At 49.4% G+C, this 18,740-nt stretch overlaps 1 protein-coding gene across 2 annotated transcripts; it reads left to right on the forward strand.

Moving 5' to 3' along the window:
- Positions 1-15,677: 15,677 nt before the first annotated feature.
- Positions 15,678-18,348, forward strand: MC5R (melanocortin 5 receptor). 2 transcript variants are annotated; one of them, XM_004581636.2, is made up of 2 exons: positions 15,678-15,832; positions 16,951-18,348. In XM_004581636.2, the coding sequence occupies exon 2, from the start codon at positions 16,989-16,991 to the stop codon at positions 17,964-17,966; it is 978 nt and encodes a 325-aa protein (XP_004581693.2). In that variant the 5' UTR covers positions 15,678-15,832; positions 16,951-16,988; the 3' UTR covers positions 17,967-18,348. The 2 variants fall into 2 exon arrangements, with proteins under 2 accessions (XP_004581693.2, XP_058534622.1); XM_058678639.1 differs by having other exon boundaries at positions 17,041-18,348.
- Positions 18,349-18,740: the final 392 nt, after the last annotated feature.

The following is an 18,740-nucleotide window of genomic DNA, read 5'->3' on the forward strand; positions in this document are numbered from 1 at the left end:
TAGCAAAGTGAGCCAATCACCCTGTGTTGAGCGGGAGAAGGCGCTGGAGGAGGCATTTGTCTTGGTGACTTGTGGTCCCACCCCAGCTTGGACACTGAGGATACGGGGTTACTGTCTGACTTCTGGTGCTAATCAGGTCAGGGCAGAGGAACAGAGTAACCTGCGCTTTGGTGTGGGATGCACCCGCGAAGAGCAGAAAGGCCTCGCCAGCCATGGGAGGCACAGTTTCCTAGTCCCTAGTTCAGGACACTCCCTGTTTGAGCTTATTGCTGTTGTGTGATTCTGAGGTGCATTCTGGTATTCTCTGATAAAGATCTGACCTAATATGGGTCTGCCTAAAGGGTACAGGTGCCAGGGTGAACCTTCTGGCCCTCAACTTTTTTTGTTGTTGTTGTTAATTGTCATTGATAAACTGTTTTGTGTGGTCCAATTGAGACTTTAACTGGTTGGATTACCTGGAGCCAGTCACTGCTGAGGTCTATCGGTCTGAAGAGTAGAAATCCGCTCCAGAGGCCAGAACTTTCTAGTGCAGTGGCCTGTTGGTCAATCAGAAGGCAGCAGTGTGTGGTGTCACAACCTGTTTTGTTGCTGTTGGCTCAAAAACCACTGGTAGGTGTTTTCTTCTGGCCACAACACTCCTGCTTCTTTGCCACCAAGAGCAGTGGCCACAGCGCTTCCTTGCTGATAGATACATGTAATGGCAGACACACGTGGTGCTGGGCACAGAGGACTCAACTCTTGCCCTCATGTCTTTCTCCCTTTGCCTTGACCCCTTTTTGAGCCCAGGGCGAATGTGCTGTCTGTCCCTGAAGGCGTTATAGTGAGGTTTGAGGTATTTGGAGTGTTGTCCACAGGCTGTCAGGATTTCAGGGTAATCTCTGAGCCTTTTGCTAACTAGACAACCTTGCCCTGGTCTGTGCTTTTTTGGGGGAACACATTCCAGGGACCTAAATTCCAGTCATAATGTCTGTTTCTACATGGTAACCCTTTCTGATTCTTCAAGTAGCTGCCATTATACCCATCTGAATGATAGGGAAACCAAAGAGACTAGGAACTTTCTCAGGATAGCTGGGTGTTTCGTGTCCCACTCCAGCCAGGTCTCCGCTGCATTTCCATGTTACACACCCTCAGGGCATGGTGCTCAGGCAAGCACTCTGCCATCCACAACATGTGCCTTGAGATGCTAAGCTTGGAAGCTCTGCCATTTTGGTTCACAACTTTGACATTTCACTGTGCCCTTAAGAGTGTGTGACACTGGCGGGAAGGCACAGGCCTAGGTTTCACAGTAGGGAGACTGCATATTCAGCAGCACATTGAGTTTAATGTGTTGCCTAGAGATCACCAATGTGGGTAGCAGTGGGAAAGACTGAGAGGAGCAGCTGGGTATCCAAGCAGAGGCGAGTGGTTTGGTAACTTCTTACTGCAGTGTAACGTCTTGGCAGTGATGTTTGCCCAAACCCACTGGAAGCACTCATCCCCTAGAAGCCGCACCATCAGGCTCCCTCCCTTCCAGTCACTACCTCCTTGAGGGTCACCTTTATCCTAGGGCCTGAGAGCATAGATTAGTATTGTCTGCTTTGGGTGTTACATGAATAGAATTGAACATGCTTCATTGTATCTGGCTTCATTTGCTCAACACTATGTAAGATTTGTTGTCATTGTTGGCATGTGTTTGTACGTGGTTCATCCTCACTGGGTTGTGTAGTACTTCATTGTGTGAATAAACCACGTCCTATTTATTCAATGAGTATTGGTTTGTTTCTGGTTTGAAACTTAACTGGTTTTGCTCCAGGTCCTGAAATGTGTATTTCGACACACAGAGCCACACATCCATGCCTTGGTAGAATTGCAGGGAATAGCAGACCTCCTATGTTCTGTTTTATTGGTTACTGCCAAGAAACTCTCCAAATTTCTGTTGTCCTGTACCCGTAACATGGTTGGTGGCATCAGGTCTTTTTCATCCTATTCTGGATCGTGTGTAGTGGTACAGTTTTCATGACGCTGAGTATTAAGATTGAAAATTTTTCCTTTGCCAATTGCCCTCTGGTTCCCTTACGTGAAGCAGTTCTACAGTCTCTTGCCCATGTTTCTGTTGACAATCTTTATATTGACATACTTTGTTTGGGTTGTTTGTGTTTTGAAGATTTATCTGAAAGCCAGAGGAAGCAGTCTGGTTCATGTCACAGCCAGAGTTGAGCTGATCCAAAGCTGAAATCTAGAATCTTCCTCTGGATTTCCCACATGTACGCAGGGGCCCAAAATGTTTGAGCCATTCTCTGCCATGCTAGGCACAGTAGCAGGGAACTGGATTGGAGGGAGAGCAGCCAGGTCTCAAAAAGCAGCACCTGTCTAGGATGCTGGCACTGCAGGCAGCAGCTTTACCCACTATGGCACAGTGCTGGCCCCAGTATAATTTTTCTTTAATATGTTTGTCCTTGATACAAGTCGCTTGTTGAATGTGTTGTGAGGACAGAACAATTTATCACTGTTCTTTAGAATGAGAATGCTTTGCTCTAGAAATATTTGTCTACTCCGAGGTTGCAAAGATGTTCTTTTGTGTTTTTATCTCACATCCTTTTTATGTTTCGTGTTTGAATGTGAAATCTTACTGAACTAATTTTTGCTCATCATGTGAGAGTAAAGGATAGTTTGTCTTTATGAATTTCCAGGCTTACCAGTGTTAAACCAGGACCAATGTAATGCGTGGTTCTTCTGTCCGAGCAGTCAGTTTGCTCTCACATTCCGGCACCAGACTGAATCTGTTACAGCATCTCATAATGGATCCTGATCTCCTCTCTCCTCTCCCCTCCCCTCCCTTCCCCTCCCTCCCCTCCCCTCCCCTCCCCTCCCTCCCCTCCCCTCCCTTCCCCTCCCTCCCCTCCCCTCCCTTCCCCTCCCCTCCCCTCTCCTCTCTCCCACTCCCCTCTCCTCTCCTCTCCTCTCCCCCACTCTCCTCTCATCCCCTCCCCTCTCATCCCCTCCCCTCTTTTTCTTTCCTTCCCTTCCCTTGTCCTTTCGCTTTCCTTTCATTTATTTTTTTAAACTTTTGTTGGAAAGGCAGATCAGATTTAAGCAGAGAAAGAGTGATAAAGATCTTTCATCCCTTTGTTCACTCCCCAAATGGCCTAAATGGCCACATCTGAGCCAATCTGAGGCCAGGAACCAGGAGCTTCTTCCAGGTCTCGCACGCGGGTGCAGGGTCCCAAAGCCTTGGGCCGTCCTTGACTGCTTTCCCAGGCCACAAGCAGGGAGCTGGATGGGAAGCGGAGCAGCTGGGAAGTGGTACACATATGGGATCCCAGCGTGTACAAGTGCGATTTAGCCATTGAGCCATCGCACTGTGTCCTTTTCTTTAAGATTTACTTAATTTTATTCGAAAGACAATTTCCAGCGAGAAGGGGAGACGGAGATCCTCCATCTGTTGGTTCACTCCCCAAATGGCTGCAGTGGTCACAACTGAGCTGATCTGAAGCCAGGAGCCAGGATCTCTGGGTTTTCCATGTGGGTACAGAGTCGCAAGGGCTTGAGCCATCCTTTGCCGCTTTCCTAAGCCATAAGCAGCCAAACCTAGAAGCAGCACCCGTATGTGTGTGTGGCACTACAAGGGGGAGGATTAGCCTGTTGAGCCACTTGACCGGCCCAATACTATTTGTAATTTCTCATAAGCTCCCTGGGTCACTTGGATGCAGATGCCTCGTGGGTTGCCCTTTAGCAAATGTGTCCCTAGAGCCTGTGTTCTTTGAAGAAATTCACATTGCTGTAAGTCTCATTCCTCCCAAACCTCCTGTCATGGATGGTGTGTAACATGGCTTTGCAAGACCTTCAGCCCTTCCCTGCCATTTCCCGCACACTCTCCTCGGTGTCCCTCCCTCTCTTGATTGGATCCCGGATGTTGTGTCTCCCACTGCTGGGGGCCTCCAGTCTGGATTCAAAGCCCAGGAAGACTCCACTGGCTGCGTGCTTCATAAGCAGCTTCCCCCGTCCCTTATGCCTCTTCTTCTCATTGAATTCTGCTTGTTCTGTGGCAGCTGGATTGAGGTCCACACCCTCTACCACTAGATGCAAGCACTTCGTGGATAAGGAGAACGTGAACAGATGGACCACTGTTAACGTGGTCATCAGTGCACACCCCGTGTCCTCTATTCGGGGCTCAGTATTCCCTGGGGATTGAGGGGTTCACAGGAGCCTTGGAAGCATCCCCTTTGGACACCGCTCACCCGGGCCACAGCCGAGGAGCCCCACAGCAGCTAAAGGCAGTGCTCTGCTTCTCAGACTGCTCCCTGCTGGTGGGAAGGGGACTCTGCCTTCTGCGGGAAGGGGTCCTCTCTAATTCACCCAAAGCCACTGCCTCATTACTAAGCTGTGTGGCTGTGTGTCAGGGCTGGGGCTGGCTTTCCTTGAGCGTGCCCTGAGGCCCCATTCACAGCGTCTCTGTGGAGCAATGGTCAGCATTGACCAATGTGAGCTGTCTACTGGGTCAGTGTGTTCTGAAATCCTGAGTTAATGTGTGTGTTTTAAAACAGACTGTGCTATCTTGCCACTTTTGCAAACCATTGAGCTCAGAAGGTACGCTGGCTCAGAGACATTTCTTTTTCCAAGTTTTTTAACAGGCAAAGAAGAAAGGGACTCTGCTCCATGCTGTGGGTGCCAATGTGACCCAGCCCAGCCACTGGGGCTGTTGGGGGAGGGATCTAGGGAAGGGGGACCTCTGCCTGTATCTCTCTTTGTGTGCTTTTCGAACAACATTGCAGCACTTGGGAAGGAGCTGTGGCTGTTTTGAATGAATCCCGTGCCAACACAAGGAACCCGGATTTCAGAGTAGCTAGAGCACGGGAAATGGAAATAGACTCTGCCCCCCAGCGTACAGCGTGCAGCAGGTCTCAGGGCCAGCGGTGAATGCAATGGCCAAGGAATGCCCAGCCCTCAGCTCTGCCTCCCCGAGGACCAGCCTGGCCTGTGCCATCAGGAAACCAGCGCCACCCAGAAGCCATCCCCCACAAGCACCGTGGTGGGTTCGCTTCCATTTTATTGGACGGAATTAACAAAGTCTGGCTTACGGCTGGGACAGGAAACAGTCAGCTTTCTCTGGGGGCATGTGGTGGTCTGAGCAATGGGGAAAGATGCCAGGACACAATCCGCAGAGCCTGTCAGAAGTGGAGAAAGGGGACTGCACAAGCCGCTATCGGGACAGCAGAGGCCTGCTGTGGAATCTCCTGACGAGCTGATCCCGTCTGCGTCTGCCCGCCTTTGGCGAGCCCCATGGAAAAGGCCAGAGGAGGCAGAGCCCATGAAGGTTGGTACTGTACTCCCTCTGCCTTGCGTCGCAGGTGGGGCTTGCATGTCTGGCCTTCAGAGTGAGAGCTGCCCCCTGGTCTGCACAGGTTGAGGGGTGGGCAGGTGCCCCCCGGGGTCCTGATGACCCCTGCTGCAGTGCGTGCTGTGCTGGTAGCAGGCACCAGCCTTAGATTTCTGGGAGAACTTGTTTTCTGTGAAGTTGATTGGGAGAGCATCCACATGAACTTTAAGCATGGGCCGCTTTGTCTGCATGGCTTTCTCAAATCCTCGGCTTTTGAACATTTGACATTTGTGAAACATAGGACAGTTACGAACTCCCGAAAACTGCATCTTCGGTTACGCCCCAAATCCTGGATAGACTAGTCTTAGGTGTCACTGCGATGAGTGGGAATGCTATTATGGCTAATTAGCCATCTGGATGGTGGGGACACCACGTGCTTGGTTCTTTAAGGCCTGTGATCAGCAGGGGGCAGCAGAGAGCCATCGGAGCTGCTCCGGATGGGGACCCAGGCCACAGTCGCAGCAGCTGGAATGGGACTAGTGGTCTGATAGGCCTGGTAGGGCAGCTGCCTACCTTAGCAAAGGCGGAAACATACATTTAGCCTTAGGCTGCCAGAATTTTTCCCTGCCACAGCTTTCCTAAAGCGTTTAGAAAACTATGCACAACGCTGGCATATGGGTATACGATTAAGCTTTTTGCAAACATTTTTAAAAAAAGATTTATTTTTATTGCAAAGTCAGATATACAGAGAGGCAGAGAGGAAGATCTTCTGTCCAATGATTCACTCCCCAAGTGACCGCAACAGCTGGAGCTGAGTAGCTCTGAAGCCAGGAACTTCCTCCAGGTCTCCCACGCGGGGGCAGGGTCCCAAGGCTTTGGGCCGTCTTTGACTGCTTTCCTTGGCCACAAGCAGGGAGCTGGATGGGAAGCAGGGCTGCCAGGATTAGAATTGGTGCCCATATGGGATCCCAGTGCGTTCAAGGTGAGGACTTTAGCTGCTAGGCCATCACACCAGGCCCTTGGAAACATTTTTTAATCTTAGAGGGATGAGGCATCCTGGAGCTTTGCACTGACTGATGTCAAATTTTGCTGTCCTCCGTTCATAAATTCAACATGTAGGAAAGCAGCTTCCTTGTTTTATTTATTATTCAAGTAATAGTCTCTGAGCCCAGTAGATCCTAATCCACTTTTGGTTTTATTTCTTTTCCTCCGATCACAATAAGAATGGACATTTTCATCCTCTTGTATCATAAACTGTTTAAAAGTTGATTAATTATCTTCATTATCCTTATTATCTGGATGATATTCCTGTCAGTGACTATTTAACGATTTAATTTGTCATGAATCTATTGTCACTCTGGTTGTTTGCTGTTATCAATAAGTCTGCAATTAACCTCTTTATGCATTTAGCTTTATCCCTCCTCTGGATTTTTTCCTTGGATCAATTCTCAGAGATGGATGGAAGAGTCTGCTTAAACTCAAGCAGTAACGTAAACACCAATTCTTCTCTTAGTTTTTCAGAGTGAGTTTACATTGATTCTGTGACTGAGTATTTTTTAATAGAATTTCATTCTTATTACTAGAAAACACGTTAGAACTGAATAGTAGCAATTTTAGAGAAGTTAGTAGATCTTGAGTGAGATGGTACTTCACTTTTGTAGCAGTTTTTTTTTTTTTTTTTTTTTTAATTTTTTTATTAATTATTATGCATTATGTGACAGTTTCATATGCTCTGGGAATCCCCCCACCCCTCCCCACACCCCTCCCCCCTGGTGGATTCCTCCACCTTGATGCAGTATTACAGTTCAAATTCCATCAAGATTCTTTCCTTGCAAACATATACCCAGCATAGAGTCCAGCTACTCATTGTCCAGATGGGTTGAACAGTTTGTTGGGGAGACCATTTCTGGTCCAAAGTCAGAGCTGGTAGAATATCATCCCAGTCAATTAAGAGTCTCAATATAACATTAACAGCAATTTGTAACATTATGGAATTGACAAGGTTTTGCGTAACCAGTATGTTAAAAAAAACAAAACAAAACAAAACAAAACAAAACAAAACAAAAAAGAAGCAAGTTCTTAACCACAACCTATGATTAGCTCATTGACATTTCAATTTTAGTTCATATACAGGACCAGCTGCTATATACCTTAAAATGGCTATAAGGTACCATTCAGCTGTCTCGTGTCTGTTTCATTTTAGTATTTAGCCATTTGTTGTGTTGAAGTCTAATTTTACTGATCTTGGCAGATTTTAGGATAATCTAGACTGGCTTGTAACTCTAACAAGACATTTGTCAGCAGTTAAGGTGCAGAACATTTTTTTTTTTTTGGGGGGGGGGGTGTGCAGGAAAGTCCCCAACACCACGGTAAGGAGTGACTAATCTTTGTGTCCTACCCAGCGAGGCATTAGCCAATCCATGCCAGCTCTTTCCTGTCGGATTTCAAGCTCTACTTTTTGTTGTTTGTCTATTTATTTTAGGTTTTTTTTAGTTTGTATGATTGTTTGTTTGCTGTGAGGGGTTTTCGGAGCGATCCTGATGGTCATTGTAAGGGAGAGTGGGGGTCCAGAGGTGGAGCCAGGCTCGGTCCAGAGAAAGCTCTCCTCCCTGGTCCCGAGGGACGTGTATTGTTCTTCTGTTGTAGCAGTTTTTTTCTGTAAGATTTATTATTTATTGATTGATTGATTTGAAAGCACTAGAGAGAAAGTAGAATCCGGATGTGGTCAGGATTGAGCCACAGCAGAAACCAGGAGTCAGGGACTTCTTCTGGGTCTCCCACGTGAACGTTGGGGCCCCAAAACTTGGGACTGACCTCCTCCTCTGCAGCTTGCTTCCTCTTCCTGCCTGAAGACGCCCTATTGGGGAGGAAGAAACTGAGAAAGGAAATCCTGTTTATCCCATGTTTATTCCTCAAACCTTAGTTTCTTTAAAATAAAACATTTTCAACACTGTAATTCTTTTTCAATTTGAGAATGTGTGTGTGTGTGAGAGAGAGAGAGAGAATTATTGGTGATTCACTCCCCAAATGCTTGCAAAAGCTGAGGCTGGGTTGAAGCGGGGAGCTGGGAATTCATTCTAAGTCTCCCTTGTGGGTGACAGGTACCCAACTACTAGAGCCTTCGCAACATCCCTCAGGAAGTTGGAATTGGGAGTGGAGCTTGGAACGGAAGCCAGCTACTCTTAAGTGGTAAGGCGGTATCCCAGCTGACGTCTTGAACAGCTGCCTTCACTGTAATTCTTTTCACTAGAACACCTCCACTGAAAGAAACAGCTTATAGCCAAGGTGACGCTCTGCTCAAGCGCTGACTGTAACTTTGCAGGGGTCACACATGGGAAGATAACTCCTGGTTGCTGTCTGGCACAGCCCTACTGGAAGGAGTAGGACCCTGACGCCAAAGTGGGAGCATATAGCCATCCACCTGCCATGGCTGACTGACCCTACGTGAACTGGCCAAGGAGATCATATCTTGAGAACCCAAGCTCAGAGCGGCTCTGCTGACCGGATGGCTGCTCAGTGCTGGGTGGGTTCTTCTTCACTTCACTCCCCATCGTGGGGGCTGCATGTCCCTGCCCCCTGATGTCGGACTTGGCCCTGCCATTTGGTTTGGTGTGGGTCAACTTGACTCTGTTGCTCTGGGGGGTCTGGTGGCAGAATTTGCCCCAGGTGGCCCCTGTTCCTTCACCTTGACCCCCAGGATGAGATAAGGAGTTGCCATTTGTAGCCATTGGAACAAGATCTGAACAGACTGGAAACAGTCTTCCATGCTGGGGGGGTCTGGGTGCCTGCAGCCTGGCATAGCCTCATTGAGTTGCTTGGTTGGAGGGTGAGAAGAAGTTTTTTATTTAGATCCTCTTTGTCTTAAGGTGGTTTGTCATGCTGTGTCGTTGACATCATGGCTGAATCTTCGTAGTTCTTGGAGAGGGCAAAGCAGAATCCAGGCTGGTGTGGGGAGGCCATTTGTAGATCATTGTAGTTCATAACTTGCGAAGGACACAAAAACATCCATGTATCTTTTGCTCATTTCTCCGCTAGGGCACAGTCTTCATTTCTTGGGAACTGATTTTTAAGTGGTCTGGAAGGAAAGCACTTATTATTTCAATTTTTTATTAATTTATTTGAGAAGCAGACACACTGATACACACACACACACACACACACACACACACACACACACTGAAAGAGAGAACGAGAAAGCAAGACCCCATCTCCGAATGCCTGCAATGGTTAGGACTGTTCCATGCTGAAGCCAGGAGCTGTGGGGACCTCAGCCAAAGCTGCCCACATGGCTGGCAGACATGTAACCATCACCTATTGTTTCTCAGGGGGCACATTAGCAGGAAGCTGGAGGCAGGAGCAAGATCTGGATATTAGGTCTACTTACTCCATGGGGAATAAGGGTGTCTTTATTGGTATCTTAATTAATAAGTCAAATGCCCGCCTTGGAAACTGATTCATTCTCATACATTCTTTCCCCTTCTTCCCCTGCCTGCCACCAAAGACTTATTTTTTTTTTTTGAAAGGTGGAGACAGTGAGAGAAAGCTCCTCCATTTGCTGATCCAATCCCTTAAATGGTGTATCAGCTGGGGCTGAGCCAGACTTAAGCTAGGGGCCCTCTCACGTGAGTGGCAGGGGCCTGAGCTCTTGGACCATCTTTCACTGCCTTCTCAGATGCATTGACAGGGAGCTAGATCAGAAGTGACATAGTTGGGGCTCAGGTTGGTATGAGATGCTGGCATCTCAGGTGGCAGCATAACGAGCTGTGCCAACATTCTAGCTTTGGAAGTGGCTGTTTTATTTCTTTTGGTTTTAAAGATTTATTTATTTAAAAGGCAGAGATGCAGAGAGGAGAGGCAGAAAAATGGAGAGTAAGAAGAAGAGAGGGAAAGAGAGAGAGAGAGAGAGAGAGAGAGAGAGAGAGAGATCTTCCATTTGATGGTTCACTTCCCCAAATGACTACAATGACCAGGCCTGGGCCAAGCTGAATCCAGGAACATAGAACTCCATCTGGCTCTCCCGTTTGGGTATCAGGGGCCCAAGCACTTAGACCACCCTCTGCTTCTTTCCCAAGCACAGAATTAGGAAGCTGAGTGAGTTGGAAGTGGAGCAGCAGGGACGCAAAGCAGTGCTGATGTGGGAAGCTGGCGTTGAGGTTGGTGGCTTTGCTTGCTGTGGCACCATGCTGACCACATTCCTAACATCTTCTTGATGAGAGGAAAAGGCTCTTATTTCTTTTCATCAGACAGTCTGTGTTGTGTTGCTGGTAAATTCTTGGATTATTTTTATTTCTAAATAACATGTATCAAAATACATCCGCATCTTTGGGTTAGGGTGTAAGCATTCAGGTATTCTCCAAATCTGTGATACGATACAATAATCAACAGAAGAGATCATCTCAGCTGCCGACGTAAAAAAAAAAAAATTTGTTGAGAAGTATGTAGAAGGTCAGGCTTGATGTAGGGCTTGGTCTGTTGGCAGCGACACCAATAAGATGTGGATTCATTATTCTTACTTAAAGATGTATGTATGTATTTGAAAGGCAGAGGTATACCAAGAGATCTTTCGCTCATTGTTTCAATCCCCAGATGATTGCAATAACTGGGATTGGGCCAGGCCAGTGCCAGCAGCCAGGAACTGCATGAGGTTCTCCCGCATGGGTTCAAGATCCCAAGCATGTGGGCTATCCTCCATTGCTTTTCCAGGTGCCTTAACGGGGCACTGGATCAGAAGTAGAACAGCTGGGATTCAAACCAGGGGACAAATGGGACGCTGATGTTGGAGGTAGTGAGTTAACCTACTGTAGCACAATGCCTGGCCCATTATTGTTGTTGTTGTTGTTGTTGTTTTTATTGTTATTTTAGTGTTTTTTATTTGAGGGAAGAGGAAATACACTGGTATATAGAGAGAAAGCCCTCCCTTTGCTGGTGCATATCACGAATGCCCACAATGGGACTGGATCAAGGCCAGAGCTAGAAACCGAGATTTCCATCTAAGCTCCCACATCGGTGGCAGAAGCCAATCACTGGAGCCATTTCCTGCTGCCTCCTAAAGTCTGCATTGGAAGGAAGCTGTAGCCAGGAGCTGGAACTGGGAGCTGTACAGGCCACTCTGATGAGAGATGTGGGTGTCTCGGCAGCCAGGTGCCTGCTCCCAGTCCTGGCTTTGCTCTCAGCCCTGGGCTCAGTCTGACACTGAGGACGTTAGCAAGCCTCATGCTGGCTGTGTGGGGGAGTGCCTGGTTAGCATTTAGAAATACACAGAATATTTTAGGACTTGAAGTGATGCATAGCAGTAAGACAGCATACTTTTGAAGTAGCTACTGCCAATAAGTGATAGCCTGTCTTTGTGGAAGTTTCTAGAAAAGGTGTATTTTTATTTTGTTTGTCTGAATTGCATCACATACTCATCCTTCAACTAATCCTGTGGCCAAGGGCAACACTAGGCTTACCATGGGTCAGGGGTGCACCCAGTTCTGGTCCCTGTAGCCAGCAAGGGGGAGCTCCACCCAGCAAGGTTTCACAGTCTAAGGGGCAGGTGATGCTGTACAGTAGGTAGGAGGACAAATGTACATGCCAAAGTGGGCAGCTACTCCCAGCAGGTGCAGGGGTGGTGGGGAGAGTCCCAGCAGGGCTGCAGGCCTGGAACAAGTAGGAGTCTAGCGGAGAAAGAAAACGGTAAGAAGGAAGGCATTTGGGGTAGAAAGAACATCATGTTATGAAAAAGCAGTTTTATGGGGAAAGACTGAAGTAACAAGTAACATAGAAGAACCGCCTTAAGTAAACATTATTATTATTATTATTAGATTTATTTAGTTTTATAATCTTCCCTCTGCTGATTCACCCCACAAGTGGCCACAACAGCTGGAGCTGCGCCGATCCGAAACCAGGAGCCTCTGCTGAGTCTCCCATGCAGGTGCAGGGTCCCAGAGCTTTGGGCCATCCTCGACTATTTTCCCAGGCTACAAGCAGGGAGCTGGATGGGAAGTGGGACCATCGGGATTAGAACTGGCATCCATACGGGATCCCAACATGTTCAAGGACAGAACTTTAGCTACTAACACACTAAGGCCACTTAAATAAAATTATTGAGGCAACCATAAGAATTGAAAGACTGAAATGCTGTCAGAAAATTTTCTAGAATGTAGGGCTGACTTTCCAAGGGGTATCTGAACTCGGATGAGAAATGTCCTTCAACAGGAACACAGTAAGTTCAGCTTTGGCTCATTGAGACTGCCAAGCCTCTACAAGGAAAGAACTCTCTAATCAATTTTTTCTCCTGCGTTCTTAGCTTTGCCCAAGCACAAGGGATGCCCATTGTGTCATGTTTAAGGCCAAGTGGGGCACAGGAGTTAAAGAACAATCCTCGCAAGGATCTAGGCACTGCTGACTTGTGTGATGGGGTGTGGCACAGCTCATCACACACACACACACAGGGCATGTCTTTCTGGCATACAAGCCAAACATTAAACACAAAGCAAGAAATTTGGAAAGACCTCTTGTCCCCCTCAAACTCCTCAGCAAGTTGAGCCCCAAGCCTCAAGTCTCTCTGGTGGCATCATGTGGGGAAAAAAAGCTCACAGTCCAAGTGGCATGTGTAGCCTACTTGTTGCTGACACTTATACATGTTCAGTCTTGATGTGGTGTATTGGAGAACACAGCTGTATGGGGAGCTGGGTCTGAGCAAGGATGGGCTGGGTGGATGAGTGAACCAGCCCGGGGCTTTCTTTCTCACTGTACACCCCTGCCATGGACCTGCAGCCATTTTTACCCCTGGGCTTCAGTTAGGCTGAAACTGAGATTCTGAACGGTTACACCCTCTTAGTTGTGTTCCATCTGCAAATCTGAAAGGTTGTGCTCCCATTGAAAAGCTTGCAAGGCTTCCTGTGGCTCTCAGCATGCAGTCTGGCATCTCTCCTACAGGCTGGGAAGCACCAGTGGCTGGCTGCTCTCCCATGGCCCTTGCAACTGCCCACCATGTCTCACCCTTCAGCCCTTCTGGGTCATGTACTCCTTATGGGTCTTCCTGACTTTTCATCTGTTAACCTTTACTTCTCATTCTTTCTCTGCTCCTCGCTTATCACCGCTAGTTTCCTCCTCTGGGCAGTGTGGCAATGACAGGGGTTTAGTAAGCACGGAGGCCGCTTAGAAGCCTCAATTTGGATCGTCTACTCCCGCCACTAGCTAAGATACCCTATGACTGCCCGGAGCCTCCATTTCCTTTTCCATCAGATGGGGGAGGAAGACTAACTTTCTCATGCTACCGGGACAATTCACTGTGGCTCTCTGGATCATGCTGGGCATTGAAGGGTTCCAACAAGTGTTTAGTCCTTCTGGGGAGAAACTCGATGCATCTTTAGGACCCTGTTGTGTACCTGGGCGTGTGAGTCTCAGGTACTAAAAGACCTGCTACTGGACACCTTCCAAGTGGTGTCCAAAATTCTACCCCTGTGGGAAAGCGCCAACAATGCCGACCTCCCAGTCTTATGGAGAGGACCCAGTAAGTCAATGTAGGAGGGTATGTTGGCCTCCTTGGAGGTTCAGAGAGTTGTAACTGAATTACTGGCTTGCTGTAGCGTCATGCATTTTGAGCTCCTCCCGGCATCTAATCCCCTGGACCCCAACCTGGGGCATGTGGCATCAAATACGTCTGACTCTTGGAAGCCATCAACATTCGACTACATGTATTCATTCTGTGCATTTGGACTGAAGGTTGCCTGTGCTATCTTGTCCAAGAATCAGTCATAAGGAAGCTCTGAGCTTACTTCATGGCCCTTTTGGCCTTCAGGTGGAAGAGAGTGTTCTTGAGGAGTCTGGGAATCTCCTGGTAGCCATGTTTTTGTGTTTGTGTTATGCATTCTATGATGATGCTTTTTGGGAGACAAAGTTTCCAAGGACAGAGACAGTTGAAGAACTTCGTGTGTCTTAGCTCCAGTGGTTTGATGATTTTCTATAAGAAGCAAAGAATTCCTACCCCCATAACTAAAGCAACTTCCTTGCTTTCCTAAAGCATATAGGACAACCTAAAGTACATCATGTGTCAGAAAGGCAGTGGGTAGACAAGTCCACTGGAAATAGAATCAGCAGCATTTCAAAAGGATCAGGCTCGCAGCAACTGGGTCTCTCCAGAGGCGGTGCTGTGCCAGGTGAGGCAGGTGAGCAGCTGGGCAGCTAGACTGCAAGTGCCAGCTCAGCTCTGTCCAGTGCTGGGAACTGGGGGATGGGGGAGTGCCACGAAACCTCTCTGTTGGCTCCCTGTGTTTCATAACGGTAGTGCCAGGGGGTAGGTGAAGGAGTAAGAGAATCAGGACAGCACCTGTAGGAAGCTGAAAGACGCACACCTTCCTGATCACCACTGCTGGAGGCCAAGGCAGGTGCACAGGAGCATCTCCAACAGACACCGTTGCAGAGGCGTCGCTTGATCTTGAGCATGAGATAGAAATAGGGGGATGCTTGGACCTCAGCCTGCTTCCTGGCAGACATCTGCTCTCCGTGCACATGCCGCCAACCTCTGAATAAGAGAAAGCTCTTTTGTGGCTCTCATCAGGGCCCCGGGATCACTGGACCTCGGGGCACCTTTATCGTGCATTTGCTGGAATCCCCATCTGATCATGCGTGCAGCCCGCAGAAAGCAGCCCTATGTGTTTTGCCCGGGGATTTGTGCATCAATCTGCCTGTTGCGTCCCACGTGACGATCCTCCCTGGGGGGGCGAAAGGTCAGGGTTTGCGGTGTGAGAGAAATGCGAGGTCCGGAAACCATTACTGAACACCTGGATATTTCACCACAAAACCCTTCACCCTTTTCTGGTGGAGCGACAATATAGGCTGGCATGAGCGGCCGGGAAGCCAGCAGAGTGTGTGGTGTGTACAGTCCTGACTGCGGACCCCGCAGGGGGCCAGCTTCAGAGTGCGTTGGTGGCCACCGTGGGGGAGAAGCGGGAGAACCAGAGAGACAGAGGAGTCCTTGAGTATTTAAGTCCGTGTGTGTGTGTGTGTGTGTGTGTGTGTGTGTGTGTGTGTGTGTGTAAGAAAGGCAAGAGGGAGGAAGGCTGGTAGAGGAGGAAGGCTGGTAGAGGAGAGAGAGAGAGAGAGAGAGAGACAGAGAGAGAGAGAGAGAGAGAAAGCTGAAGGCAGAAAGAACAAGCCACTATGGGAAAGATTGCGCGGGGACAAGCGAGTGGCCGCGGGGAGTCGGGCGCAGGGCGCGCAGTGCAGGGGGCGTCGGGCGCGGGTCTGTGCCGGCGGGCTTTGAGCCACTACCGGGTACCGCGAATCCGGTTCTCGGGCTGCGCCCGGCGGCTGTGCAGGTGCCGGGTGGGGCGGGACTGGGGCGGGCTCGAGGGCGGGCCACGAGCTGCGTAAAGGTTGGACAGTGCCAGCTGACCGCGCCCTGCGCCCTGCGCTCGCATGAGTGGGTCCTGCGATGACCCAGAGTCCCCAGTAGTTGGTACCGCCCGGGGACTCCCAGCGCCCAGGCGGAGTGCTCCCAGGCCCGGAAAGGCACCAAGTGCAGCGTGGACCGGAGCAGGGAGAGCATCGGTGAGTAGCCACAACTCTGCATGTGCGGGAAATCGCTGGGGAGAGGAGTGCAGAACCGTTTTGTGCTGCGTGTGAGCGGGAGCAGAGAGGTGGCAGCCGGCTTGCCCGGTGATTTTTGAAAACGCCCCGCTCTGATGTTTATGGTAGACCTGGACATAAATTCGGAAGAGACGACCCTTGCTCATAAATGCGTACTGATGAGTGTGATGGCAGCAATCCTAACTTGCTCTGGAACTGCCTTCTGAATTTGCAGGGCAAAGGGATTTTCGGATATAAACCGCACGAGGGGGAAATTGTGCAACAAAGGAGCCTGGAGTCTTGCTCTGGCATTTGGTACATTTAAATGGCCGGTTTCTTCACACTCTGCACATGTGGGACTTTGAAAGTGTCTGCTCATTAGACTTCTTGGAAGTTCACATGATGTAGCAGTCAGGGAAAATGTTTAGGGCATTCTGCTTGCCTCCACATTAACCCGCACGTGTAATCCGAGCTTTCACATCGAAGACAGTCTCGCTCAGCGCCTGGTTTTTCCGAGAAAGCCTCCGAGTGCTTTGTTAAAGTCTTCGCTGTCTGGATCTGCGGAGACCGAGTATTGCAGGCTGTAGAGGGGTCGGGACAAACGTGCAGCCTGCACCTGTCTGTCCCGCTTCAAAGAGTAGAGGTCTGCCCTGCTGAGCAGCCTGAGCTAAAACGAGAAAAGTGGGATGCCGTGGCTTTAGGATGATGAACATCTGGAGTGGGGTTGGGGTTTTACAGGTGTGACCGTGGGGACACCTGTGAGGGTGTCACTGGGCACCAGGACATCTGGCAGGAAAAAAATGAGTCTGTCCTAGGCGCAGGGACATGAACACACCACGCTGGTAAGAGACGAGTGAGAAAGAGCGGCTCTTGCAGGAAGGAGAGCTGAGCAGGGCGGGGGTGGGGTGCGGTGGGGAGCTCTCAGCCTGCATGTAGGTGGGAACAGAACCTTAAGCCAACCTGGGCCCAGGCTAGTTCCACCTTCTGCTCAGCTGTGTGCATGGTCCTTTTTCTCAGGTTGCTCTTGCTGTTGGCATGCTGTTGGGGTTGTCTGGGACACTGCGAAACTCTCTGAATCACAAGCAAACCTGTCTTCACAGGACTTTGCTGCCCACCAGAGAAGCATTGTTCTCCAGCAATGAATTCCTCAACTCACCTGCCTTTCTTGGACCTCAACCTGAATGCCACAGAGGGCAACCATTCTGGACTGAGTGCCAAGAATAGGTCTTCACCGTGTGAAGGCATGGGCATCGCGGTGGAGGTGTTCCTGACCCTGGGGCTCATCAGCCTGCTGGAGAACATCTTGGTCATTGGTGCGATTGCGAAGAACAAGAATTTGCACTCTCCCATGTACTTCTTCGTGTGCAGCCTGGCCGTGGCCGACATGCTGGTGAGCATGTCCAATGCCTGGGAGACCATCACCATCTACTTACTCAGCAACAAGCACCTGGTGATCGCGGATGCCTTTGTGCGACAGATCGACAACGTGTTTGATTCCATGATCTGCATCTCCGTGGTGGCCTCCATGTGCAGCTTGCTGGCCATCGCGGTGGACAGATACGTCACCATCTTCTACGCCCTGCGCTACCACCACATCATGACGGCGAAGCGCGCTGGGGTCATCATCGCGTGCATCTGGATCTTTTGCACGGGCTGCGGCATCGTTTTCATCATCTACTACGAGTCCACGTACGTCATCATTTGCCTCATCTCCATGTTCTTCACCATGCTGTTCCTCATGGTGTCCCTGTACATCCACATGTTCCTGCTGGCGCGGACCCACGTCAAGCGGATAGCGGCTGCGCCTGGCTTCGGGTCCCTGCGCCAGAGGACCAGCATGAAGGGAGCCATCACCCTCACCATGCTGCTGGGTGTTTTCATCGTGTGCTGGGCTCCCTTCTTCCTTCATCTCATCTTAATGATTTCGTGCCCCCAGAACCTCTACTGCTCATGCTTCATGTCTCACTTCAACATGTACCTCATCCTCATCATGTGTAACTCTGTGATTGACCCGCTGATATACGCCTTCCGCAGCCAGGAGATGCGCAAGACCTTTAAAGAGATTATTTGTTGCCATGGCTTCAGAGTAACCTGTAGGTTTCCTGGAAGATATTAACTAGACACAGAATTCTTTCTCTGTGGCTCTGCTCTGGCTTCCTTTTCTACTGACAAGGTCACAGCTAGTGGGTGAGCAGCAACCCTTGGAATCCAAAGTGTGCGTTGCCTCGATCCTTGAACCTGCTCAACCCTGTACTCCAGATGGGCTCCTACCTCCCTGCAGTGATTGTTGTGACAAGCACGTACTCACTGCTTCTCCGCTTGGGGAAGGATCTGTGACAATTTCTTGTGGTCCTTGTTCATTCCAATCTTTCTCTGCTCCAGCCTACTTATGGGGAGCCCATTCTTTCTCCACTTGCTAAGTGGCAACGTCCTGTGCGTAACTAAGAATGGGCTGTTACTGTGAAAGAGAAACTGTATTTCTACATTGTGGTAGCTTTTCCCCCGCCTGGAAGCTGGTTCATACTTTTCTCGATGCACACAGTTGTAGCTGCCTTTCTGTGGGGAGCCCCAGAGCCACACCTGTTCCCTTTGCGAGTTCCTGCTCACCTGCTGTGAAGGTTTCTACAGTCTCCTTTCTGGAACTTGTGGCTCGTGTCATCACAGTTACACCAGGGTGGGATTTCTCTCCTTATATCTCTGCAGTATTGATATCGCACTGAATCAGACATAAAACTTTATGTGACAAACCTTGCCTCGTGGGTTGTGACAGCCTCTGTGACTCTCCCGTGTTGTGTTGTTCTGTCCCACCCCAGGGTTCACAAGTGAGTGCTTGGGAGCTTGACAGGAACAGGAGCGGTCACTGCACACCTTGTAGTCGTGTGTCGTGCGT

Source organism: Ochotona princeps, chromosome 21, assembly GCF_030435755.1.
Source record: "Ochotona princeps isolate mOchPri1 chromosome 21, mOchPri1.hap1, whole genome shotgun sequence".
NCBI classification, from domain to species: domain Eukaryota; kingdom Metazoa; phylum Chordata; class Mammalia; order Lagomorpha; family Ochotonidae; genus Ochotona; species Ochotona princeps.